We start from the raw sequence: 22,224 nt of genomic DNA, 5'->3' as shown, positions 1-22,224 counted from the left end.
TGTATAGCTTTTATCACAATCTCTTGCAAGATAGCTAATAACTTCACTTGGGGAAATACCCCTGCATCTCCAATTAAACTACCAAGAGGCAGGTACTTGTATATTTATTGGTAAAGGCTCTATTGAAACAAAGATAAAGTACTTTTGTACAGAATTAAATGATATTTGATGTGGCTTGGGAAATTCTGCAATTACAGACATCACTGATCCCACTAGATGGAGATGGTTGATAGAGAAATGTCAGATTTGAAAAGGAAGTACAGATCTGACTAATTTGTTCCAGAAAGAAATAAATTTTATATTATTTTATGGGTTCTTTTACTTTTTAAAGTAGAATTCTAACTTAGTTCCCAACTCTAAAAATCAAACTGTTTCCCTTGTGCAGTCAGAATCTCAAGTGATGAACTGAGTTAACTTGAGTTTTGGGGGAAATCTACGAAAAACCAGGTGAAAGTAACACTGAAAAATGTGTGCTTTTTTGTCTCCCTGATTTAGAAATGTGTGTGGTCTTTTTTGTTTAGTTTGGTTTGGTCTTTGTTTATTCCACAGTAGGATAAAAAGGTGGTTGTGGTGGATGGTCTATCTATTATCACTTAAGAGGAAATCACTCAATTTCTCATCTAGTGGTTGTGCCAGCAGTGCTTCCTAATTAGGGAAACAGTGCAGTTCCAGCTGCTGTAGTACATCTTTTGTTAACAGACATACTGGAGAGATATCTAAGGATTTTTCTTAGTTCTGTTTTCTTAATTCTGAATTAGTGTGTAATCAGAGGTACAACATCTACTTCCTCTACTTATCGACTGCACCATCTTCAACTGGAGATGAATATTAGCTTTCTCTACTGTGCTCTATTTAAGTCTGGTTTTCAGGTATCCTGATTGCTATTTCAGTTTTTAGTATATGTTTTCATTTGCTTGTTAGGCTTAGAGCTTTAATTTATCTTTCTGAGTTGGGCTAACTTAAGTTCCTCCTTAGAGTAGTTGATCGACCAAATGCTACTAAGCTTCAGATTTCGTAGTGTACAATATTGGAAGGTTTACAGTACTGATCTCATACCTGAAGTATCAGAATACTACAAACATTGCTGGGACAGAACTTGGAATGGATGAGGGACTTCCATTGCCAGCATTGAGTTCTGTAATCTGTGTGGATTTCAGAATTCAGTTTCTTGATGCAGTTCTTTAAACATATTTGAAATAAAGACAAGACAAACAATAGGGACCTTGGCCTAGGGCTGCTGGGGTAGGTTTCTTGCAAACCCATTTCTTCTGAACTCAGCTTTTGTGGTTGCAGGACAAGCTCTGATAGAAATGTCGAAGAGTTCCGTCCACTTTATGACAGAGGTAAGAGGAAGAATGCTTCCTCTTGGGTTATATCTTGGCACTATTTTTACCCAGTATTTAATATCAAATCCATACTGCAGCTGAGTCTTTCTTGTATGGGTAACACCAAAGTTAAAAATGGGAAAGGGGAGTGCTAAAAAGGCTATATTTCTTGAGAGGAAAAGACTTAAATCTTAAGTTTTTGCCATTGCTTCAGACTCAGTGGATGTCTTTTTAACTTAGATATTGTGCAAATGGGATGCTGAGGAAAGAGATAAGAATCTCAGGTTTTCCTCTTTTATGTGTATCATCAGTGTAAATCTTACATTCCTTGCTGACCATTGAAAGAGAGTTGATAACAGGGATGGAAAATGCCATGAGCAGAATAAAAACCGAGCTGGAGTAGGTTTGCTCTGCTGGGATCTCAAAACTTTTAAATTTGAGCCCTCCTCAGTCCGTGTAAAGCTTAGAGCCCAAATCTAATCTTCTGGTGGGAAGATAATCTAATTATTTATATGTGTCAGTTGAAAATTACTTAAACAGAAGGACTGTCTACTTGTCTCTGCTGAAACATAGATTTAAAAAAGGGTAAAAGGGTAGCAGAACTTCAGTTATCTGAAGGTGTTCTCTGGTGAGAGCCACGACTCTGATGATTGCTGAAGCCGTTATGCAGTTAATTGGCATCACGACAGCAATCCACAAAACAAACAAAAAAGCCAAACCAAAACAAAAACCCCAAAACAAACAAAAAAGCCCCAAAACAAAACCAAAAAATATCCCTGAAGTTGAAGTGTGAGCACTTTCGTTTTTGAAATCTGGATTCTAGTGTAGACTTGCTTTATGCAGTCTTATGTGAAAACCTATTGTCCAGTTGTGAAATTATTGTAATTTTTTGGCTGCAGCCAAAGTTTATTTTAGCCTGTGTTTTGAATTTATAAATGCATGTTCAAGTGGTATGTTGTGTGTGCTTAAAAGAGGGAACAATGTGCTTAAAAAAAGGGAAAAATGTTTGGTCATAGTACATGAGATATTAAAAATTAGTGAGTACTTCTGAGTTTAGTCTGTGTTGCTGTCTTTAAATATGAAGAGGAAAAAATAGTTTAGGAGTAAATGCATACTTTTTCAAACCATGCTGTTATTTGAAGCATTCAGGTGTTGGACTTACTGTGCATGTATCCTATTCATCAATGTCTGTAGTTATATGCAGCACAATGATGAGAACTTTCTTTTGGAAAGTTAGTAGGATCTTTGAATCACATTCAGCAGATAAGTATTGCATACTAAGCTGTAGGATAAAAGCTGAGATACTTGGTTAAATTAACAGATTGTGATTTACCTCTACAAGTCAAGTTTACCACAAAGTAATTAACACAGAGCATGGGTTCTAAGATTAAGAAGTTTTTATGTTTGGCATTGGTCAGTCTGTCATGTGCTTCCTTTCTTCTTCAGTTCATTCTTATTCTCCCCTGGGACTCAGTTTGTATGTCTTCTAAATTTTACAGAACCAGTGTTTTCCATAAGACAGCTTTCCTTTTGGGTGGGGACTGATGGCCTGCTAGTGTTCAGGCGCTGATTTTTAAAGGAGGGATTCTTCAGATGAGCTTTTGCATGGGAACTGAATGCTTCTGAGTGGTTGGAGACCATTAGATGTGTCCTTTGAGGGTTTTGGTTTAATTTTAGCTGAAGAGTCTAGATGGTGTGCTCTGTAAAGGATCCTGAAGTGTGAACCAGACAATGATCCTTTTCATCATCCTTAACTCTTAAAAATCAGTTTCAAACCAAATTAAAATGTAAATGTAGCTGTAGCTCTGAACAGTGTTTTGCTGTGCTGTTTTTCCAGGAGTTGGTGATGTCACATGTAATCTAATTCTTGATTTTACCTAGATCCACAGTAAGTGCTCAGCTTAATGATTAAGGCTGGATTCTGTGGTTATAGTGTTGGGAAAAAAGAAACCATATTCTTGTCTTTTATCTGTGTATTATTCTTGGGGGGTTAGGAGAAATGGTCATTTTGAAAGTGTTACAGAAACGCCTTATAGACTATTTCTCAGATGGATTTTCAGGATTAACAGTAAGGCTCTATTCTATTTATTTTGGCAGCTTTTTACCTTTTGGAATATATTTCATTTACACCTAGGTTGTTAGATGAAACATAGATATAGTTGAGGCTGTGAAGAGTGTTTCTGGTGATACTTATTTCTAAATATTTTGATTTAATTCTAATATTTTGATTTTATAGTTGTTTTAGCTGGAAATTCACAACTACATTAATCTGTTAATTATCTGAATGTGAAGAAAGAATTTAAGGAGATACCTTCCTGTGTGTTTCTATTTAGTCAATAATTGATTATTTGTTCCTTGTAACCTGCTTCAATTTACTGTGTGAGACTTTTTCTGAAGGAGTCTTCTGGTGGTGAAAGTTGATAGAGGAAGCAGGAGGAACTTGGTTTATTAGTTTTTGCAAGAGATATTATCTACGTCAGTATCTTGATGACTGAGAAATGCACAAACAATACAGAGTGAACATGTAATAACATCTCTTAGGAAAGATGTAGCTGCCTACTGCTATTCTCTCCTTCTTTTGAAACTGATTGTAATATGAAGTAAAAATATTAAATTCATTGTCCTGATGAATAATAATCTCTTGACTTCTGCAGCCAGACAGTTGCAGCTGTGTTTGTCAAGTTGAATGCTTTCTTTTGGAAATGAAAAACATTTGTTTCCTTAGGAAAAGGTTACTTTCTCAACCCTTTAAAGAAATATGAAGTATTTTTAAATTACTCCTTGACATTTTCCATGATGTTTTTGTACATGATCTTCTTTTTGGTAGTGAAATAATGTCTGTCATTGCTCTGTATTTTGTAGTGACTAAATAATACAAGTAATTTTAAAAGATAATTATTATACATTGAAGGTTTAATTGCAGTTTATTGATTAACTAGCACTTCTTTCTTTTCAGGATATATTTATGTTCATAACAAGGCAACTTAAAGGTTTAGAAGATACGAAAAGCCCCCAGTTTAATCGATACTTTTATTTGCTTGAGGTAAGCTTCATAACTTATTTTATAATAATTGTTAAACATAATCTTTCAATTTAATCTTGTGTTAACTACTCCTTTTATTTTTTCCTGTTCCAACACAGAACATTGCTTGGGTCAAGTCTTATAACATATGCTTTGAATTAGAGGACAGCAATGAGATTTTTACACAGCTGTATAGAACGCTGTTTTCAGTAATAAAGTGAGTATTTTCACCTCAGATTTCACAGTATATTACTGCATGATTGAGGTCAGCGAGTTCTAACTTTTAGCATAATGAGTTTTGTAATTTAGTTTAACTAAAGGTAGCAGAACTGTCAGTTTTTTCTGTTTTAATGAGACAAGACACACTGCACATCATCTTTTTTTTCCTAAGAAACTTAGCTTTAGTTGTCATTTACTGCATTTATTTTATTCTGTTATTGGAATTGAATGCTGTAGTATGCAATTCTAAGGAATTTGGAGGATTATTGCTGTGAAAACATGATTCAAAAAGTAGCAGACTCTAGAAGGTACTGCTAGAGGTAGTCCAGTCTTTTCCCTTTGCCCAAACTGGGTCAGCTTGAGCAGATTGCCCAGAACTGTAGCCAGTTAGGTTTTGGGCATCTCCAAAGATGGAAAGGCTGTGACTTCTTTGGGCAACCTTCTAGTGCTCAATCACCCTTTTAAATGTCTGAATGGTATGTCTTGTATTTCACCCTATGCCCACTGCCTCTTGTTCTGGGACTGGACACCACTGAGCCTGTGGTGTAAAGACAGTCTTGCCCTGTCTTCTCAACTCCCAGCATCAGATATTTAAACTTATCATTAAGTTCTTTCCTAAGCCATCTCTTCTCAAGGCAAAAACGAAGATGTCAGCTTTCTCAGCCCCTCCTTCCATGAGAGCAGCTCCAGGCCCCTAATCATCTTTATGAACCTTTGCTGGACTTGAGTCCATGATGTGTGTGTCCCTTTTGTGCTGGGAAGCCCAGAACTGGACGCAGCACTCCAGAGGAAGTCTCCCCAGTGCTGGGCAGAGCAGAGGGATGCTCTAATACGCTTTCTTTTCATGGTAGGGACAGTCTTATTGCAGTAGTGAATGAGGAGAGCATGAAATTTAATAATGATGGTATATGCAATCAAGGAATCAAAGTATTTTGATTTCTAAGAAAACTTGTGATTTGCTGATTTTATTCCTTGTTGTTTGCCATCACCACAGGGAATATTCTGAACAGAAGTTTTACTTTACATAGATATTACACTAAGAATTCTTGTTTTTAATTTCAGCAATGGTCATAACCAAAAAGTACACATGCACATGGTTGATCTAATGAGCTCTATCATTTGTGAGGGAGATACTGTGTCACAGGAACTTTTGGATACAGTGTTAGTTAATCTAGTGCCAGCACATAAGGTAAGACTTAGTTGCTTATGTTTTGTTTTGTTCTACTGTTTGTTTTGAAATCATGTCATGTTTTAAGAAAAAGTCTCCTGTAGATGAACTAAAGGAAAAACTTCAGAACTGTGCTCGTGTTGTGATACTTAAATGTTTAAAAAGCATGGAAGTCTGACTCCTTAGTTCAGGAATTTAACTGTTAACAGGAATTTTACTGAAATCTCATGGGCTACTCACTTGTAAGTTGTGCATGACAAAAAAATACTGTGGGGAATTATCTAGGAAATGTATCCTTTAGCTGTATTTTGGACACTTCTAATAGCTTTTTTTTTTTTTCTTAAAATATGTTCAGGAAGGTGCTAACTGCTGTAGTTTCTGAAAAGTGTAAGGTTAAGTGGTTATTAACAGAGAGATGCTTTGGAATGCCTACTAGTGTGTCTTTACCACTAGCCATTAATTTCAGTAAATAAGTAGCACATAAATTATTTTCTATTGACAGTGAAAGACTAAATGCTTAATATAGGTCAGTAATTTTTTTGCACCACTGGATATGTTTTAGCTGTGTTCTTCAAGGAGTCTAATACTTTTGTGCCAGGACTAGACTGAAATTTGTGTGGCTGAAGTCCAGATTTATAAAGTAAAGCTTTGGAATACAAAATACAAAAGCAAGAATATGCAAAATACTTCAGTTTGTGTTCTCAGTTATTAAGACTCTATTGTTTCATTGTGTCATCTGTGTTCAAATTGATTTGACTGTACTATTTTTATGTTTCATGTTTAATAAACTGTCTTTGAGTTGAAGAATTTGTATCCTGTTAGGATGTCTGTAGCATTAAAACAATTCTGTTTCATAGTGGATTCAAAATTACTGACTGAATATTTTAATAAGGGAAATATGTTTGAGAGTCTGCATTTTCTGCTGCTTTTTTTTTAATCAAAGTCTCTCTGTGGATAGGATGCTTGTTTATAGCCTGCTTTCTAACAAATAGATACATAATGTCAGATTGTATTCTGAGTATCTTTACCATTTTTTTTTCATACTAATGGAAAGGAACTTCTCATATTTTTCTGTTGCATCTCAAAGTCTTCCCATGGTGAATTTTTATTTAAAATTATTTAAAATTTGGGTCCTCTAACTACTTTCTGTGGCTACTGATGTCAAGTTGGAAAAGTGTAAATTCAGAGTTGAGCATTTTTCCACTCTTCCATTGAGCACAAAACTAGAAGGAGACAAAGGATAAGGTCCACCATAAAAAAGAACTGTGTCTTGGCTGACCTCCCTGTTCAGCTGTGTGGGTTGTGGAAAAGGGAAATTGGATGATCAGACTGGTCACCAAAAATGGCATAAAGGCAGACGTTGGTGTAATGGTCTGTAGGGAATCCCCAGATTTCCTAGGGACCAAAAAATATCTTTGATAGAGTGGAAGGAATATAGATCTGCTACTAGCTCCGTTTGAAGATGATCAGATCAAGAGATTGTTGAAGATGAAACAGTTATGTCTATAGAAAGTGACACAGTGGTATATTTTTAATATGCCCAAAAGGAAGGTTGTGTATGAGAGTGAATGTGTGCTCTTTTGAACTGAATGGCTGCATTGTAGAGAAGAGTTGTATTGGTAAAACAAGACTGAGCTCCTCAAATCTCAGTCTGTATAATTTATCTAACCTGTGGTCTGTACGTATGTGTTGGGAGCAGAATGTTCATCCAGTGGCTGAAATTCAGCACTGGACAGCTTTAGGCAAAAATTACATGAATATTTTTAAGAGATGTAGTAATTAGTTGAGCAGTTTACAAAAGGTAAATTCAATGCTGTTACCCCTTAAACCAAGACAGTATTTTTCCAAATATGAAAAATAGTTATGGTCCATAGTCCTGAGTGGGAAGTGTAAAAAGCAATGGTGTTCACAGGATGGCTGCAAAAAGTCGGGCATAAAGAGCACATACTGGGCACATGATATATTACCAAATGTCTTTATACCATAATTAGTAGTCACTGAAGTAGTGACAACTCTAAACTACTCTATCTCCCTTGAGTTTGTCATCCATCTCACTTAGTCAGGATAAAAGCAATACTAATGTAAACCTGAATGAAAGCAGTTGACACCAATGTCAGAAAAGAGGCAAGCTGGAGTGTGCACAGGCTTGCTTGATGAGTACAGCTGTCAGATAAGCCAATAAAATGGCAAGCTTAACTTGTCTGACCATGTGCTTAACTCCTAATTTTGATGCTGAATTATTTTTTTCCTTTTGTAAGTTCTCTTCTTTTCTATCAACTCTGTTGGGGAGGATGAAACAAGAAAGCTTTATAAATATGATTGTCTAGCAGAAGATTTTGAGAATATAGAAACTATAAGCAAGATTGAAATGAAAGCAAGCTTTGAGATCTTTTAATTACTGAACAACGAGAAAACAATGCTGTGGCCACTGAAAGTAATTTTCTTTTGATGAAACAAGAGCCTTTGCAAGCAAGCAAGTCTAAAGGTCTAGCAGACTTTGCTAGCTTGGCAGAAGGGGTCTAAAGAGTAGTTTTAGGGTTTAAAATGTAGCACAGTATGGTAATGTAGTGACTCTTATATGCTGTATAGAAATGCTATAAGATTTGTATGTTGTACTAGATAGGTTAGTGAGAATGAAAATATTCAACACAAAAGATGATTTATTTTATTCTAACGAGATCTTCGCTCACTTACTTTCCATACTCTTTACTTTCCATATTCTTACTTACTTTCTCACTTGCTTTCTATACTCTTACTCTTGCCTCTTAGCTCTTACCCCTTTTACTCTCTTATGCTTTTATGCTCTTACCCTCCCATCCTCTCTACCCCTCTCTTCTCTCGGGCCTGCTCCGAGCTGCAGCTGGCAGCTCCCAGCCAGGCTCTGCACCCACGCCCTTTGTAATAAACCGCAAGTGCCACAATCTGGCTGCAGAGATCTCTCGTCTCCGTCCATCTCGACCGTGTAGACCCCCTGTCACTCCTACAAACTCAACTGAAATTCTTTGGATAGGATTATATTAGGAATGAATTTAAGTGACCTAAACCCAGATAAGACCTAGAAGCAAGGGAAGACGTAGTTAGTATGAAAAGGCAGGAAAAATTAATAGGTTTTCCTTTACCCTTTAATGATCTTTTTGTATTATAATGCTTTTATGGCAGACCTGAAAGCAATTTTGTGTTTGTGCAGTGTGTTAGAAGGCAAACTGTACTTGATTTCCTTGGGTGTTTGCCAGTGTTCCATTTTCAGCCTCAGGACTGCTACAGGGAATCCCACATTGCACATCCCACGTGCTTTACATGCCTATATTTTAGAAAAAGTGATATTGACAATTAAATTCTTAACTGTCCCTACTAGGAATTTGCTTAATATTTAGTGTTATCTATCTTGGCAACACCTCAGCTGAGCCTTTTCTTTGTCAGCTGTGTTTAATCTCTTTACCTTCCTGAGAGCAAGGAATCTCTTGAAACTGTTCTCTCAGGTGCTCTTGGATACTTATTCGGCTGCTGTACCATTGATAATGAAACTGAAGATGCTTTTCAAATTCCAAGTAAATAATATGTGAAAAATATGCTTTTCAGGAATATTTGCACTAGATACAGACTTAACATTTGATTTTCCTCCCAAAACTACAAAATAAAGGCTGGATTGATGCTAGCTTAGTCATTTCCTGTAAATAAAATACAAGGCACTTACCTTTTTTTCTTTTAATGGATGGGTAAAAATTATTTCACTCTCATATTTTTTTGATCTGTGTTAAATTGGTTATTGAGAGGTAACTGGAAAAGTAATTGAGAAAAAGTCAAGTGTGTATGAATTTCCATCACTTCTGACCCCCTTGCGCAAGAACAAAGAATTTTGGCTCTGTGGCATACTCTGCAGGAGAATATTGTCTGTATGAGCACAAAAATGTGTGTGCCATACTGTCAGAGAGGTTGCCACTGCTTCTTCTGTCAAAAAATAGAAGTTTGTCATTCTCGTTGTAGAGAAAAGCAGGTATGAAAAGTAAATTGACAAAACTGTTGATGTTTTCCCAAAGTATAAAAATCTTGAAATACCAGCAAGAAATGCCTAAAAATCATGGTAGAAATTGAGACAAAGGAGAGAACTTGTAGTTGACCAAGATAGTCTCTATTCAGATATTATTGTTGGAGGTCTCCCAAAGTTTTAAAAAATGTGAATGTTCTCCACTGTTTATTAACATTCTTTTCTGAAACAAACCTGGAAGTTTTGGGGGAAAAAGTCTGGTTCAGATGTTAAGTGTAACCTCAATTTTCTTGCAGAAGATTTGTGTTCTGCCTTCTCAGGGGTGGTTCTTTGGTTTCTGCTTATCAATCAATATTTATTTTGATTTTTTTCTTTCAAGATGTAGTAATTGCTAATGATTATTTTAAACATTGTTGCCAACCTATGGCTTTGTTCCTACCCTGTTCAGGACTCTAAAAACCTTAGGCCTACTGGATGCTTTTACATGCTCCTAAGGACATCCTGATTAAGATAATGAGTCCCCATCATGAGGGCTTTCTTAAATCATTAAAAGATCTTGAAATACACATCAATTTTCTTACCAAACATATGGGAAGGTTGTACAGATAATAATGGTAGAAGAGCTTATCTAAAAATAGAAGAAATTTATCAAATCAGATGTTGTCCTTTTAAAATTTCTCCTTAAGGAGAAGGAAGCTTAGGGTATTTTTGTGACTGTTGAATTAGTCAGAAGGTTTAGTTCTGTAAAAGATCTTTGAACCTACTTGGTAAAGGCTGGGCTGCTCTTGTTTTCATTTCACCTAAGGCAATGCCACTTTCACTTGTTTCTGCTTTTTCCCTGAAACAGGAAAATGAGGAGAACTCATGTGCTTTTAAGACTTCTTTGATATTGTTATTTTCAGAAAGTGGGGCTTCTGGACATTTGAGGGTCATGACTATTGGCACTATTAAAACAAGTACATGAGGCATGAAAAAATAGCTAACTTTCCTTAGCCACTTGTGCTCTAGACTGTTTTTCCTCTTTACAGCTTTTTTGGATAGATATTTGCATAACATTTCCTTCTTACTCAGGGCTGCAAATAGCCACTTCTAGCATTTATCTTGGGAAGCATTAAGCTTTGAAGTGAGCTGCTGTGCAAAAGATACAAGCTGAAACTGTAATTAATGTGAATCAGAACAGTTCTGCCTGTTGGAACTCTCCTGTGATAGGTCTGCTGTTTAGACTTGCTTTATACCAAACCAGATCTTGCTCATGTCCAGAGTTCCCTCTTACCCAGGTGAAAATGGTTTTCTTTGTGTTGTTGGAGGTGAACTGTGAAGTCAAGAAGGATCAGAACAAAAATTAAAAGTGGCATACATTGGCTGTTATTTGTGCCTTTTCTTTCCTGAACCATTACAATTTTGAGTAACAGAAAACAAATTATTCCAATGGAAATACCTTTTTTTAAATTTCTTTTTTATTGTGACAATAAAGAACAATCCAGCATGCAGTGTTTTCTCTTTCCTGGGACATGGAACAACTGTACAGTTTTGTAGTAAGATGAAAGAATTTTATATATTAAACTATTTTTCCAGAATTGGAATTTTTAGTCACCTTCTCTTTTGGCTTTGAGTGAAACAGACACTTCAGGCATGAGTCTTTGTAGTGTTTCAAGTTCACCCGACTTAATTCTATCACTAGGCCAGTCAAAGACTTTTTCGTTTTATAGTATCAGAAAATGGTAATCTGTTCCCACTGCTGTTTAGAAGCCTATAGTTCTATAGGGTTTTTTAAATTTCAGACAGATCTCTCCATATCCTTTCAAATCTTCTCTTTCATTCAGCATATCCAAGAAAAGAAATACCTTGGGTTGTAGCATGACACCTTGTGTTTGCTTTCCATTGTGCTACAAGAAGTTTTCTTCCTTTTGTGGTGAGAGATATTTTAAAAAGGCAACCAAAAACTGCCCCTTTTTTACTGTTGAATTATAAACTGAGTATACTGATTTTTTTTAAATTGCAAAGACTAATAAAATTGTAGAAACTATATTTTTGTAGAGTTTTTTTAGCTATTAAAAAACTGCATATTCTTGTGTATTGAAGACTTTTTTCTTCATTCTTCTGTGTGTTAATCAACTGCAGTGGGTGTCACAAGGGCTGAGTTGTATTTTCTCCTGAAAATTTCTGAAAAATACTTGTGATATAGAAATTGAAGAAAGGGTGTAACAACTAGAGCGTGGAGAATGTGTGCAGGGAAAGGGAGAAAACAATGATAGAGCAATAACCCACTTAGACAAATGGAAGGATAAGAATGTTGAAGAGGGGTTATGTTTTTTAAAATTTTTGTATTAGTTTAGTTTTTATTTTCCCATAAACTGAAATTTTAGGGTTTTTTTCTTTGTCTCAGACAACAGACTATCTTTGCATGGTGTGATGGAGAGGCTGTAGTGGTGATTCACAGGTGGCTGCTTGATGCAAGGGCAGAATTGCATTTTCTGTACTCCTGTTCAGAGTCTCACTTCTGTGGTGACTCTAAATGCCTTTGTGTTACTTTGTATCACTTTACTGGTTTTTGGGAAAACTGATAAGGCGGAGCAGTAAAATGCAGGCACTGAGTTCATTGAGCATCAGTTTTAGATGTGCAACTGAAAAGTAAGTCCTCATCTGCCTGGAGCTGGTTTTTTTTTTCCCTCAGTAATACCAGTGAACCCTACAAATCTTTGGAATAGCTTTGCTTTTACTATATTATTTTTATTACTGAAAATATAAAAAGAATGGGCTGTTTCTTTAATGCATTTACCAGTACCTGATAGCTTTAAATTCTTGGGTTTGTTTTTAGATAAATGCACGTGCTTATAACTCTTCTGGTTTTTTGTTTGTTTGTTTTTCCCCCCAGAATTTAAACAAGCAAGCCTATGATCTGGCAAAAGCTTTACTTAAGAGGACGGCTCAAGCAATTGAACCATACATTACTAATGTAAGTGAGGACTGCAAACAAACATGGAAATCAATACTTTCTGTAACTGAGCAGTGTTATAAAAAGAATGAATTGCATGAAAAAATGAAAAGGGCTGAATGAGAACTTTTTACAGGTTGTCATTTTTCTTTGAGAGAATGATTGTATTAATGAAGCACTGCATAACTTGTCCTTTTGAGTCTAATTATTTACCACATAGAAACTATTAAGTACTTAATACTTGAGATTTTGGAAATGCAATGGATAATTTACTTCCTACTGTCTTGGAAGACCTCGTAATTCAATCCTTAGAGTGACTGGAATACCAAGTGTATTTTTATATATTGTTCTGATAAAAATACATATGCACATTATTAGCAAAATTTGTCTTTAAGTAAGGAGATAAGACAATTTAGAGTCAAGAGAATTGAAGATAGAGCAGAATTTTAGTGCTGTTATCACAGCAGTAGAAGAGGAAGCAGTCTAAGAATAGATAGTAAAGAAGAAAACTGAGTGAATTGAGGGTTGTAGCAGAGTTGAATGTAGACATCATGGACACTAATAGAAGATGGATGAGGGGAAGTAAAGATCAGAGAGGAGTATGCTCTATCTTGAGCTGCACAATAGGAAAAAGAATAACTCTCTTATTTTTTAAGCAGTTGAGGATTTAGCAGGTCTTACTGCATATATCCAAAACCTCAGGAGCTTGAAAACACTGGAAAACCTTCAATGCTTTCTGTTACTTTGAGACTTGCAACATTTAGAAAGTGGGTGCTTCCTAAGATTTTTAAAAATCCTCAATAAAAACTCTTACTTCAAACCTAGTGTTTGGGAAGGTGTTGGTGCATGGGAATATGTTTTTAATTTTCTTCATCTGTAAGGTTAGTTTACAAACTGGGTGCCATTTTCTGAGCTTTCAGGAAGTCTGTACAGTAAGAATCTTCCTTCATAGGAAGAATGCACATGGAGTCTTCTTTCTTTCTCATTAGAGGTATTTTGTGGGTTTGAAAATCTTCTTTCTTGAGATACATTAAAAACACAGTATCAGTTAGTTTCCTAACCAGGATTATATACATCCAGGTAACTCTGTATCCTGAAAAGCAAAGCAGTTCTTCAAGACAGTCTTTAACTTACAGTAAAATGCACTAATTTATTTATTTATTTATTTATTTATTTATTCCTCTTTAGTTGCCTCTTACCCATCAGGGAGGATGTAGTTGAAAATAGCGTGGATATATTTTCTTTAATGGGAAGCGTGAAGTTTCCCTCAAGTATGTCAAATTTACCAAGAAGAAATACTTGCTTTACAGTTGCATTATGCTGCTTGAATACAAATTCTGGAACAATCAGTTATCAACTCCTATGCTTTTACTTTCAACTCCTTAACCTGTCAGCTGTGTAGTGTAGTAATTAGCCAGTTGTTTCAGCCTTGCTTTAAATGTTAGAATACTTTTGAAATGATGGTTTTCGATAGTGGAATAACTCTGAATATAGTCCCACTATAAAAATATATGATGCACTGAAATTCCTTTAAAGTTGTGTTTCCTAAATTATTTTTAGGCCTGCTGGGGCGAACATCGTGTTTAATGTTTTCCTTTATGTATAATACTTGATACAAGATAATGATATTTTAAGACTTCTGCTATGGAATTCTGATTTGTGTGTGCCACATTCCATCCTTTTTCTTTTAGGAGTGAAATTAATGTAAGGTTAAAAGTGACTTAATGTTTTAGGATTTAGCATAGGATTTAGAAGAGTACGTGTGTACTCTCATTCTTGATTTGTAATCTGTTTTGTTTCCCAGTTCTTCAATCAAGTCCTCATGCTTGGTAAAACATCAATTAGTGACCTGTCAGAGCATGTGTTTGATTTGATTTTGGAGTTATACAATATTGACAGTCACCTCTTGCTTTCTGTACTACCACAGCTCGAATTCAAACTCAAGGTAAACACTTCTACCCTTTCTATATATTTGAAACATGTATGCTTTGACCATTATTGTTTTGGTTTTTTCCTTAACTGACAAGTTCTTCGAATTATTTGGCAAACAGAACTAATAACTATATGTAAAAATTATCTTCTCTGCATTGTTTAAAGGAAAACCCATACAGCTCCTCAAAAATGTAATTTAAATTGAAGTGTATTAACCTACAGTGTGTGTCTGTGTGTATATTTGGGATTTGGTTGGTAGATAGTTTGGGCTTGTATATTTCAAGCAATAACTCCATTTTTTGGATGACTTGAGGGTTTGACCTGTTTTATTTCTGGGTTTACTTATTATTTATTGTGAAAGACTTCATATTTTGAAAATATGTACTAATAATTTTGTCTAAATTGTAGTTCTGTGACAGATGAAAGAAGACAGCTGGAACGCATCAGTATGTCTTGTAGCAATTGCTGCAATGTCTTATGATTTTTCAGGCTTTTTTCATATGTCTGGAGAATAGCTGGTGCTAGCTCTCTATTTTAAGGGGTATTTTTCTTTTTGACTTCCTTTTCAAAGTGTCTCTATCACTTGGACAAATGTGATATAATACATGAGTTGGTTCTCTCTTCATTCTGCACTACTTTTATTCTATGCATCATTCCACAGGGTTTCTGTGGGGACTGTGATTAGATTAGTATTACTCTGTATGTGATCTGTTACTAAGCTTGAGGGGCTGATGTGCAATGGGCCTCTTGTAAGTTTGAATGTTTTTATTACAGAGGACAGATTTTAGGTTTGTAGCACTTTTGGCCTCTTCTTATGGTAATATATATTATCACAGTGGCTTGTTCATGCCAATTACTTTTCCCTAATGTTGCTAGGCAGGCACACTACACTTGCTGGATGAGGGGCTTTTTAATGCTTTTGTCATTCTGTTCACATTTCTGAGAGAAGTAGGGTTCAATTTACTGCTTGCTGTCTGTGTCTTCAAAGTGGACCTTTTTCCAGACTTTAATTCCTGTTCCTACAGATGGCAAACAATTATTAGTCTCACTCCAATAAAAATAGTACTTCTGCAGCTGAAGGTGTTATTCAGGATATTTGGTCTTACCTGCTGCCATAATAGTATATGATTGCAGTACCTTTCCCATCTGTATGTCCACTAAAATCTGCAGGTTCTTCAATTGTCGTCCTACTCCTTCATTGACTCATGTTTCATGATTTTCAATACTGATGTAATTTTTGAATCTTATTTTATTGGAATCAGTCTAGTAGCCAATGTCAACTTTTTATTTGCTTGTTTTGTTCCCTCTTTACCCAGGCTGGAAAAAATGGTTGTCTCTTTCTTCAGCTAGCTGATTTCAGCCCTAAGCATTTCCATGTTTTCTTTGTATTTTTTAATTTACGACACATTTTTTTCATGTTTGCATTTCTGTTCTTTGTTTAGTGTGCTCTTTCCAGATGATGTACATGTATTTTGTTGCTTTCTGTCTCCTTCATCCTTAGTGCAGTTTTCTCACTGTGGTCTGAACCCTTAAAGGGTAAGTGGTTTATGTTTGATGTCTACAGGATCAAGTTTAACAATGTTTCCAGAAGATACGTAGGTTCTGATAGCTACATTCTTACCACTGTTATTCCTTATTGGCTTCTTGAACTTAGTATAGTTTGTAGCTATTCCAAAAGCACTGTAATCATTTGTTACTCCATGTATGTGTTTTGATACTTCAGGTTACAAGAAAAAATAATATATGCCTGTTTTTTCCCATTGGCTGTCAAATGACCCATCTTTTAAAGAAGAAAAAAAGCACCTCTCTTTGGAATAGGATACCCCTGGTTTAAAGTTTGAAATGCTGGAACCAGTTTCCCAGAGAATTTGTGGGTGCTTCACCTCTGGAAGTGTTTAAGGCTTTGGTAGGTGGTGCTTTGAGCAACCTGGTCTAGTGGAAGGTGTTCCTGCCCACAGCAGGGTGGTTGAAGGATGTCCTTGAAAGTCCCTCCAACCAAAATCATTTTATGGTTCTAAATGAGTTGAGGGGGCTTTAAGATCTTTCTGTGGTGAGAAGAGTATTTTGAAGATAAGTGTTCTGAAATATGGTCAACCTGTGTTTTTTCTGAGTCAGCACAAGTTCATTCTACATGCAAACCTGCCAGTGTTGATTAAATACTTTCCACTCCAACAATAGCTTTAGCTTTATTCTGAACAGCAGCAGCTAGTGTCAACATTTTTTCAGTTCAAAATTCAGTTCCAGGTAAATAGCTCATTAGTGTGTTGAGAATAAAGTGTGATTTCAATGAAACTCAGACTGATTATGGTTGAAGACAGCCAGTTTTTTATTGCTTCAAATGAAAAGAAACTAGACAGCAGTAACCCTGTTACGCTTGATGAACCCTTGGTTTAGGTGGCTGGTAAAGGAAAAAACGTGCATGACAGTCCATACTGAAAATCAGGAGAGAGGAGTTGTTTTTTTCAATAAAGGTCAATTAAAATTAAAACTACCGTAGCCAAGAGCTTCAGTGAGTCCTGCATATCATTCAGAGCTGGACTCAGTGGTTTTGTCTTTTCTGGATTTGGCACATAGTACTATGTCACTGTATGCCCAGTTAAGGAGCCTTGTCTTCCTGAGCTCACTTACCATGGACTACTAGGTATTTAAGTTAAGGTTTGTACAGTATATTTAGGTGAAATATGTAGTTTCACTGGAACATCCAGTTTTTGTTCTATGAAATTGTCTGATATGGCTCTTGAGTACAGAGTTGTGGTTACAGAAGGCAAATATTACAGTAGTGCTTAAGAGGTAGTGGGACAGTTAGTGTTTTCCAAGATCTCATATTGCTACTTTGCTGCTTAGGAGATTTGTATTATTCCTTAGCAGATGATCATAGAATCATAGAATACCAGGTTGAAAGGGACCTCAAGGATCACCTGGATACAATTTTCTTGGCAAAAGCACAGTCTAGACAAAATGGCCCAGCACTCTGTCTAGCTGGATCTTAAAATGTCCTATATCAGGGAATCTACCATTTCCCTGAGGAGATTATTCCAATGGCTGATTGATCTCATGGTGAAAAACTTTCCTCTTGTGTCCAGTGTTGAAGGAAAGCTGATTGTCTGAACAACTGTGTTGTGGAGATGTGCCAGAATGATCTCATCTTGCATGCACTGAACACACGGAAGGGGACATAGTATCTTTACAAAGACAAATTGAATAATTTTCTCTATATTTTTGAAAATATTCATTTCTTTTTAGTTGGCTTCAAAAGCAGTAAGTGAAAACAAATTTTGGCCACATGAAGTACACTCATGGCAGACTCACCTGAGAAGGATATCAAGTATTCTGGCTCACTTGGAAGCTGAAGTGCAAGCTTGGTTTCAGGTGTAAAATTGGCTAGTTCTGCATGAATTTGAATGGATTCCTCCTGGTATCAGCAATGTTACCTCTAGTTGCATATTCTGTACATGGAACAGACTTTCTGTGTAATGTCTTATTTCTTTGCTTCTAAACATTTAGCCTTGACAAAAGGAGGCTCAGGGGAGATCCTCTCACTCACTCTACAACAACCTGAAAGGAGGTTGTAGCAAAGTGGGGGAGTTGGTCTCTTCTCCCAGGTAATAAGCGATAGAACCAGAGAAAAAGGCCTTGAGTTGCACCATGGGAAGCTTAGATTTGGTATTAGGGAAAATTTCTTCACTTAAAGACGTGTCAAGAATTGGAATAGGCTTCTTAGGAAAGTGGTGGAATTACTGTCTCTGTAAATTTGGAGAAGGGAAGTGGCTGTAATAGTTTGTTTGTAAACATGGTGGTGCTTGATTAACTGTTGGGCTCAAGGATCTTTAAGATTTTAGTTTTTCAACCTTTATAACTCTATGATCCTGTGGTTTTGTGGCATGCTTTGAAAATGAAGTGATGATGGTTTTCCCCTAACCATCAGCTGAGCTTCACTGAGCCATCTCCTCTGCCTTCCGGTTGATTTGTGGCTTGATGGGACTTCGAGAATGTAAACAAAAATCTTTCAAGTTTGTAACCCATTACCTGACAGGATCCAAATCTCTTTCTCTTCATCTCCATGAAATTTTTGCACTCTTTCCATCAGGAAGCCTTCTGGTTTATCTCATGGGTTTAGGGTTGTAGGCTGTCTCTTTGAGTGGGGGTAAAATCCAGGGACTTTCTCATCAGAGACCAAATAAATTTTTGACCATGTGTAGAGGGGTTAAAAACTCTTAGTATGAAACTTGTGAGAAAGTTTAGGTGTCTCTAGTACTGTTGAACCTACTCACTATTTGGGATGTAAACGATGTGGCCACCTAGTGTTCAAGCACCTTGCCATTTTGGTACAACAGTGAAGGCACAGGTAAAGGTTTTCTCCCTGTGCCATTCCTCCTCCTGCCAGGTCGGTTGAGTAGAGTAGAAGGTTGAAAGGGGACATGTGCTCAGCAATAAAAGGCCAGGGGAAGGAGGAGGAAAGGATTAATTTGTGCTCATGCTGTTTGTCTTCCCAAGTGAGCCCTATGTGAGACCCTGCTTTCCAGGAACTGCCAGGACATCTCCCTGCCAGTGGCAGGTAGTGAATGAATTCCTCTTTTTGCTCTGTTTGTACACATAGCTTTTTCTTTACCTACTGAACTCTTGTTCTCTTGATGTATGGGCCTTTTAACCTTTCTTTTCCCTTCCTCTTTCTGTTGGAGAGAAGGGACTTGGGTGAGTGTTTGGCTTTTGGCTGGGGTCAACCTGCCCGAGCTCTATAGATTTATGTAAAGAAAACTCTCCTGTGTTCTCAGGTGGCAGAACTCTGTTGTTAAGCTCTGTGAGAACTGTGTGAAATCATGGTTGCATCTTACTAGGAATTTGGTTTTTGCCTGATTATGGAAAGGAGTCTGGGGAATTAACAAGAGAATGAGCACTATATTAATTTAATTTAACCTCTTCTGCGAGGGTCAGTCATTTGTGCGTGATCTTGGCATTTTAAGGTGATATGTATAGAGATCTAGTACTGACACAGAAGCACTATGGGTTTGGGAAGGAACTAAAAATGTATTATTGTATAGGTCAGCTTGTAGAAGAAAGTAAAGGAAAGGAACTTTTTTCAAACTTCATACTTGAATTTTAGGAATTCTGTTACAGAAAGCAAATAACATTTACATGTTCAGAGAATGGAAAGCTCATGAATAGACTGTTTTGGAAATAATTGTCATGGAGTTTAGGCTTTTATCTTACTGTTTTACTAAACCAATATGATATAATGAATAAAATCAGTAAAAGGATAACTTCTTATTTTGCAGCTGCCTTTCTTCCTGGTAATTAAAATTTTCAGAAGTTTCAGGTTACATGTCCACTTCTTATTCCCAAATCTCTCCAGGCCCTGAGTGCTGCCTATTCTTCTGGACTCGGTAGTGGTAAAAATCTGACTGGCTTCAGCTGCTCTTGCTGACAGACTCAAATGTCTAGGCCAAAGAGCAGCTGCCTGTGTGTTGGGACCATGTATGGGGAACTGAAAATATCCATGTTTGGTGTCAATTTGTATTGACAAGTCATGATGGAACACTATTAGAGTGCTGAATTTACTTAAGAGGTGAAGGGTCTGACTCTTCAAATACAGAGTGTCTCACAGAATGGAGAAAGACTAAGATTTTTTCAGAGTTTGATGCCTTTTCTTTCACCCTCAGAAAAAGAGCAGAGATTAAAGTAGAATAAAGGAGAGAAACTGTAGCAGCAATGTATTCATTCAATAAGAAGTACAGGTTTATTTTTGTTACCCCTTGGAGTGTATATAACCATGTTTCAGGGAAGCCAACATCAGGGTAAAAAATTTAGAAAGGACCAAATAATTATTTACCAAGGTCCATCATCACAAGTATTTTTTGTTTCTACAACAGGACTAGAAACACAAGTGGGTTGTCTTATAATTGGATTAGTGGCTGATACAGCAAAAGCTTCTTCTGCAACTAATTAATTAAGGATATTTTAGGGTTTTGCTGTTTTGTGGGTTTATTTTATTCTGTTTGGTTGTTATTTTTTTCCTCTATATTTCTGACTGTATAATTAAGTAGCTGGATGTTTAGTGTGCTCCCTAGCTCTTCCACCTGGCTCCTTCTTCCACATTCTGGAGTGTTTTGCTCTGAATCTGTGTTGGTTCCCTAAAAAAATTCAGAGATGGTTAATATTTTAACATTTTGTTTAAGCAAGAGAGGATAGGATGTAAGTCATGAAGGCTGGACTAATGCAGCCCAAAAAAAGAAATTAGAAGTTCTTAACTATGCCCCACAGAATAAGAATTTGTAGTATAATGGGCTGAAACTCATTAAGAAAAAACTATTATTTATTGCAGATTAAGAGGAGGTGGTTGTAGAATGCTTTCAGTAATATCAGTGTGAATGTTAATTGGAAAAAAATTTGTCAAATGCAAAAAAACATATTAATGGATTTGCTGTTAGTGCTTTGAATACTTAATACTAAAGTATATTCCAAAGAATTAGTCTTTTGTAATGTAGTAATATATCACTGTTAGTGCATCCTTCACTTCTCTTGCTCTGTTACTTTAAGGATTTTACAAATGCTTTTACTAGGGTTCTGAATTAAAGACATGCTGGCAAATGTTTCAGCCCTTTTATGGTATTGAGTCAGGAGAAATAGTTTGTCTCTAAAACTGTGGTGTCGTATAAAAGAATTCCAACAGCTATATTGTGCTCTTATTTCTTGTTCATGTTCAAAAGGGGATGCTGAACTAATAAGAATTCAGAGATGCTAGGAAAAAAACCCAGTATTTTACACAGTTCTTAACTTTTACCAGAAAAAAAAATGGGAATAATAATGGATTTGTAATATCACCTAAGCAATAATCTGGCCGAATTAATAGAAATTAATTTTAGCTGCCCATTTTCAAGGAATTGTTGCAGCCAATTGAGTTTTCTCCCTTTTCTTTAATAAGCAAAGGAAAAAAATATGATGAACAGTAATTACACACTAATTGCATAAATGTTAACATACATTTCTGAAGTATGCATTAAGGTTCACATTCTGTGTGTTGAATTAAAGAATGTAATGCAAAACAATGATAAAACAAGGCCTTCTCCAGTATATTTCCACTATCACTGTTGGTGCTCATTTTCAATATAAAAGGAAGACTATCTGTTGTACCTCAGCAGTTTTGAATATAGGCTCAAATACAGGACACATCCTGTGGATCTCAGATCTTGGGTACTTAATCTGATGTTCTCTAGAAACTTGTATGCTGGAAACTGCTATTTTTGACTAATATTTTTAATTAAGCAATTAAGCACTGTTCTAAAGAACTGTAAACCAGACAAGCATAGACTGACTTCTGTAAGTTTTGTGTTGTGTCTGAACTTATACAGGCACATAACGGATTTCCTAACAATCATTAAACTGTTAATAAGTATTAAAAAGATGTATTTTTCACCAGGCTTCACTTACAGCATTTTTTGTCTTAACATTGTTCTTCATTTTCACAGTCTTCATTATTTTGTCTTCTCAAAAAAGTAATGAAGGGTCTTTGCCTTGAGATAGACTTTTGTATATAAGAGAAGTCTATAAAGCTGTATTGTGATATTTCTAGAAATATGGAAGTGCATTGGTGTGAAAACTGTACAAAACAGAACTCTGTTTTTTGGGTTAGTTTTTCTTTTA

At 36.1% G+C, this 22,224-nt stretch overlaps 1 protein-coding gene across 3 annotated transcripts in view; it reads left to right on the top strand.

The window, feature by feature from the left end:
* The window catches only part of PDS5B (PDS5 cohesin associated factor B), a 101,529-nt gene that overhangs the window by 23,904 nt on the left and 55,401 nt on the right, over positions 1–22,224 (top strand). For all 3 annotated transcript variants that reach the window (XM_077173803.1, XM_077173804.1, XM_054627851.2), the window contains exons 4-8: positions 4,282–4,368; positions 4,467–4,564; positions 5,629–5,755; positions 12,595–12,675; positions 14,459–14,599. In XM_077173803.1, the coding sequence (XP_077029918.1) occupies positions 4,282–4,368; positions 4,467–4,564; positions 5,629–5,755; positions 12,595–12,675; positions 14,459–14,599 (534 nt within the window). The remainder of the gene's footprint in view (positions 1–4,281; positions 4,369–4,466; positions 4,565–5,628; positions 5,756–12,594; positions 12,676–14,458; positions 14,600–22,224) is intronic.

Source organism: Agelaius phoeniceus, chromosome 2 (assembly GCF_051311805.1).
Source record: "Agelaius phoeniceus isolate bAgePho1 chromosome 2, bAgePho1.hap1, whole genome shotgun sequence".
Lineage (NCBI taxonomy): Eukaryota > Metazoa > Chordata > Aves > Passeriformes > Icteridae > Agelaius > Agelaius phoeniceus.
Note: the sequence above shows the minus strand (reverse complement) of the source record. Positions and strands in the feature narration are given on the sequence as shown.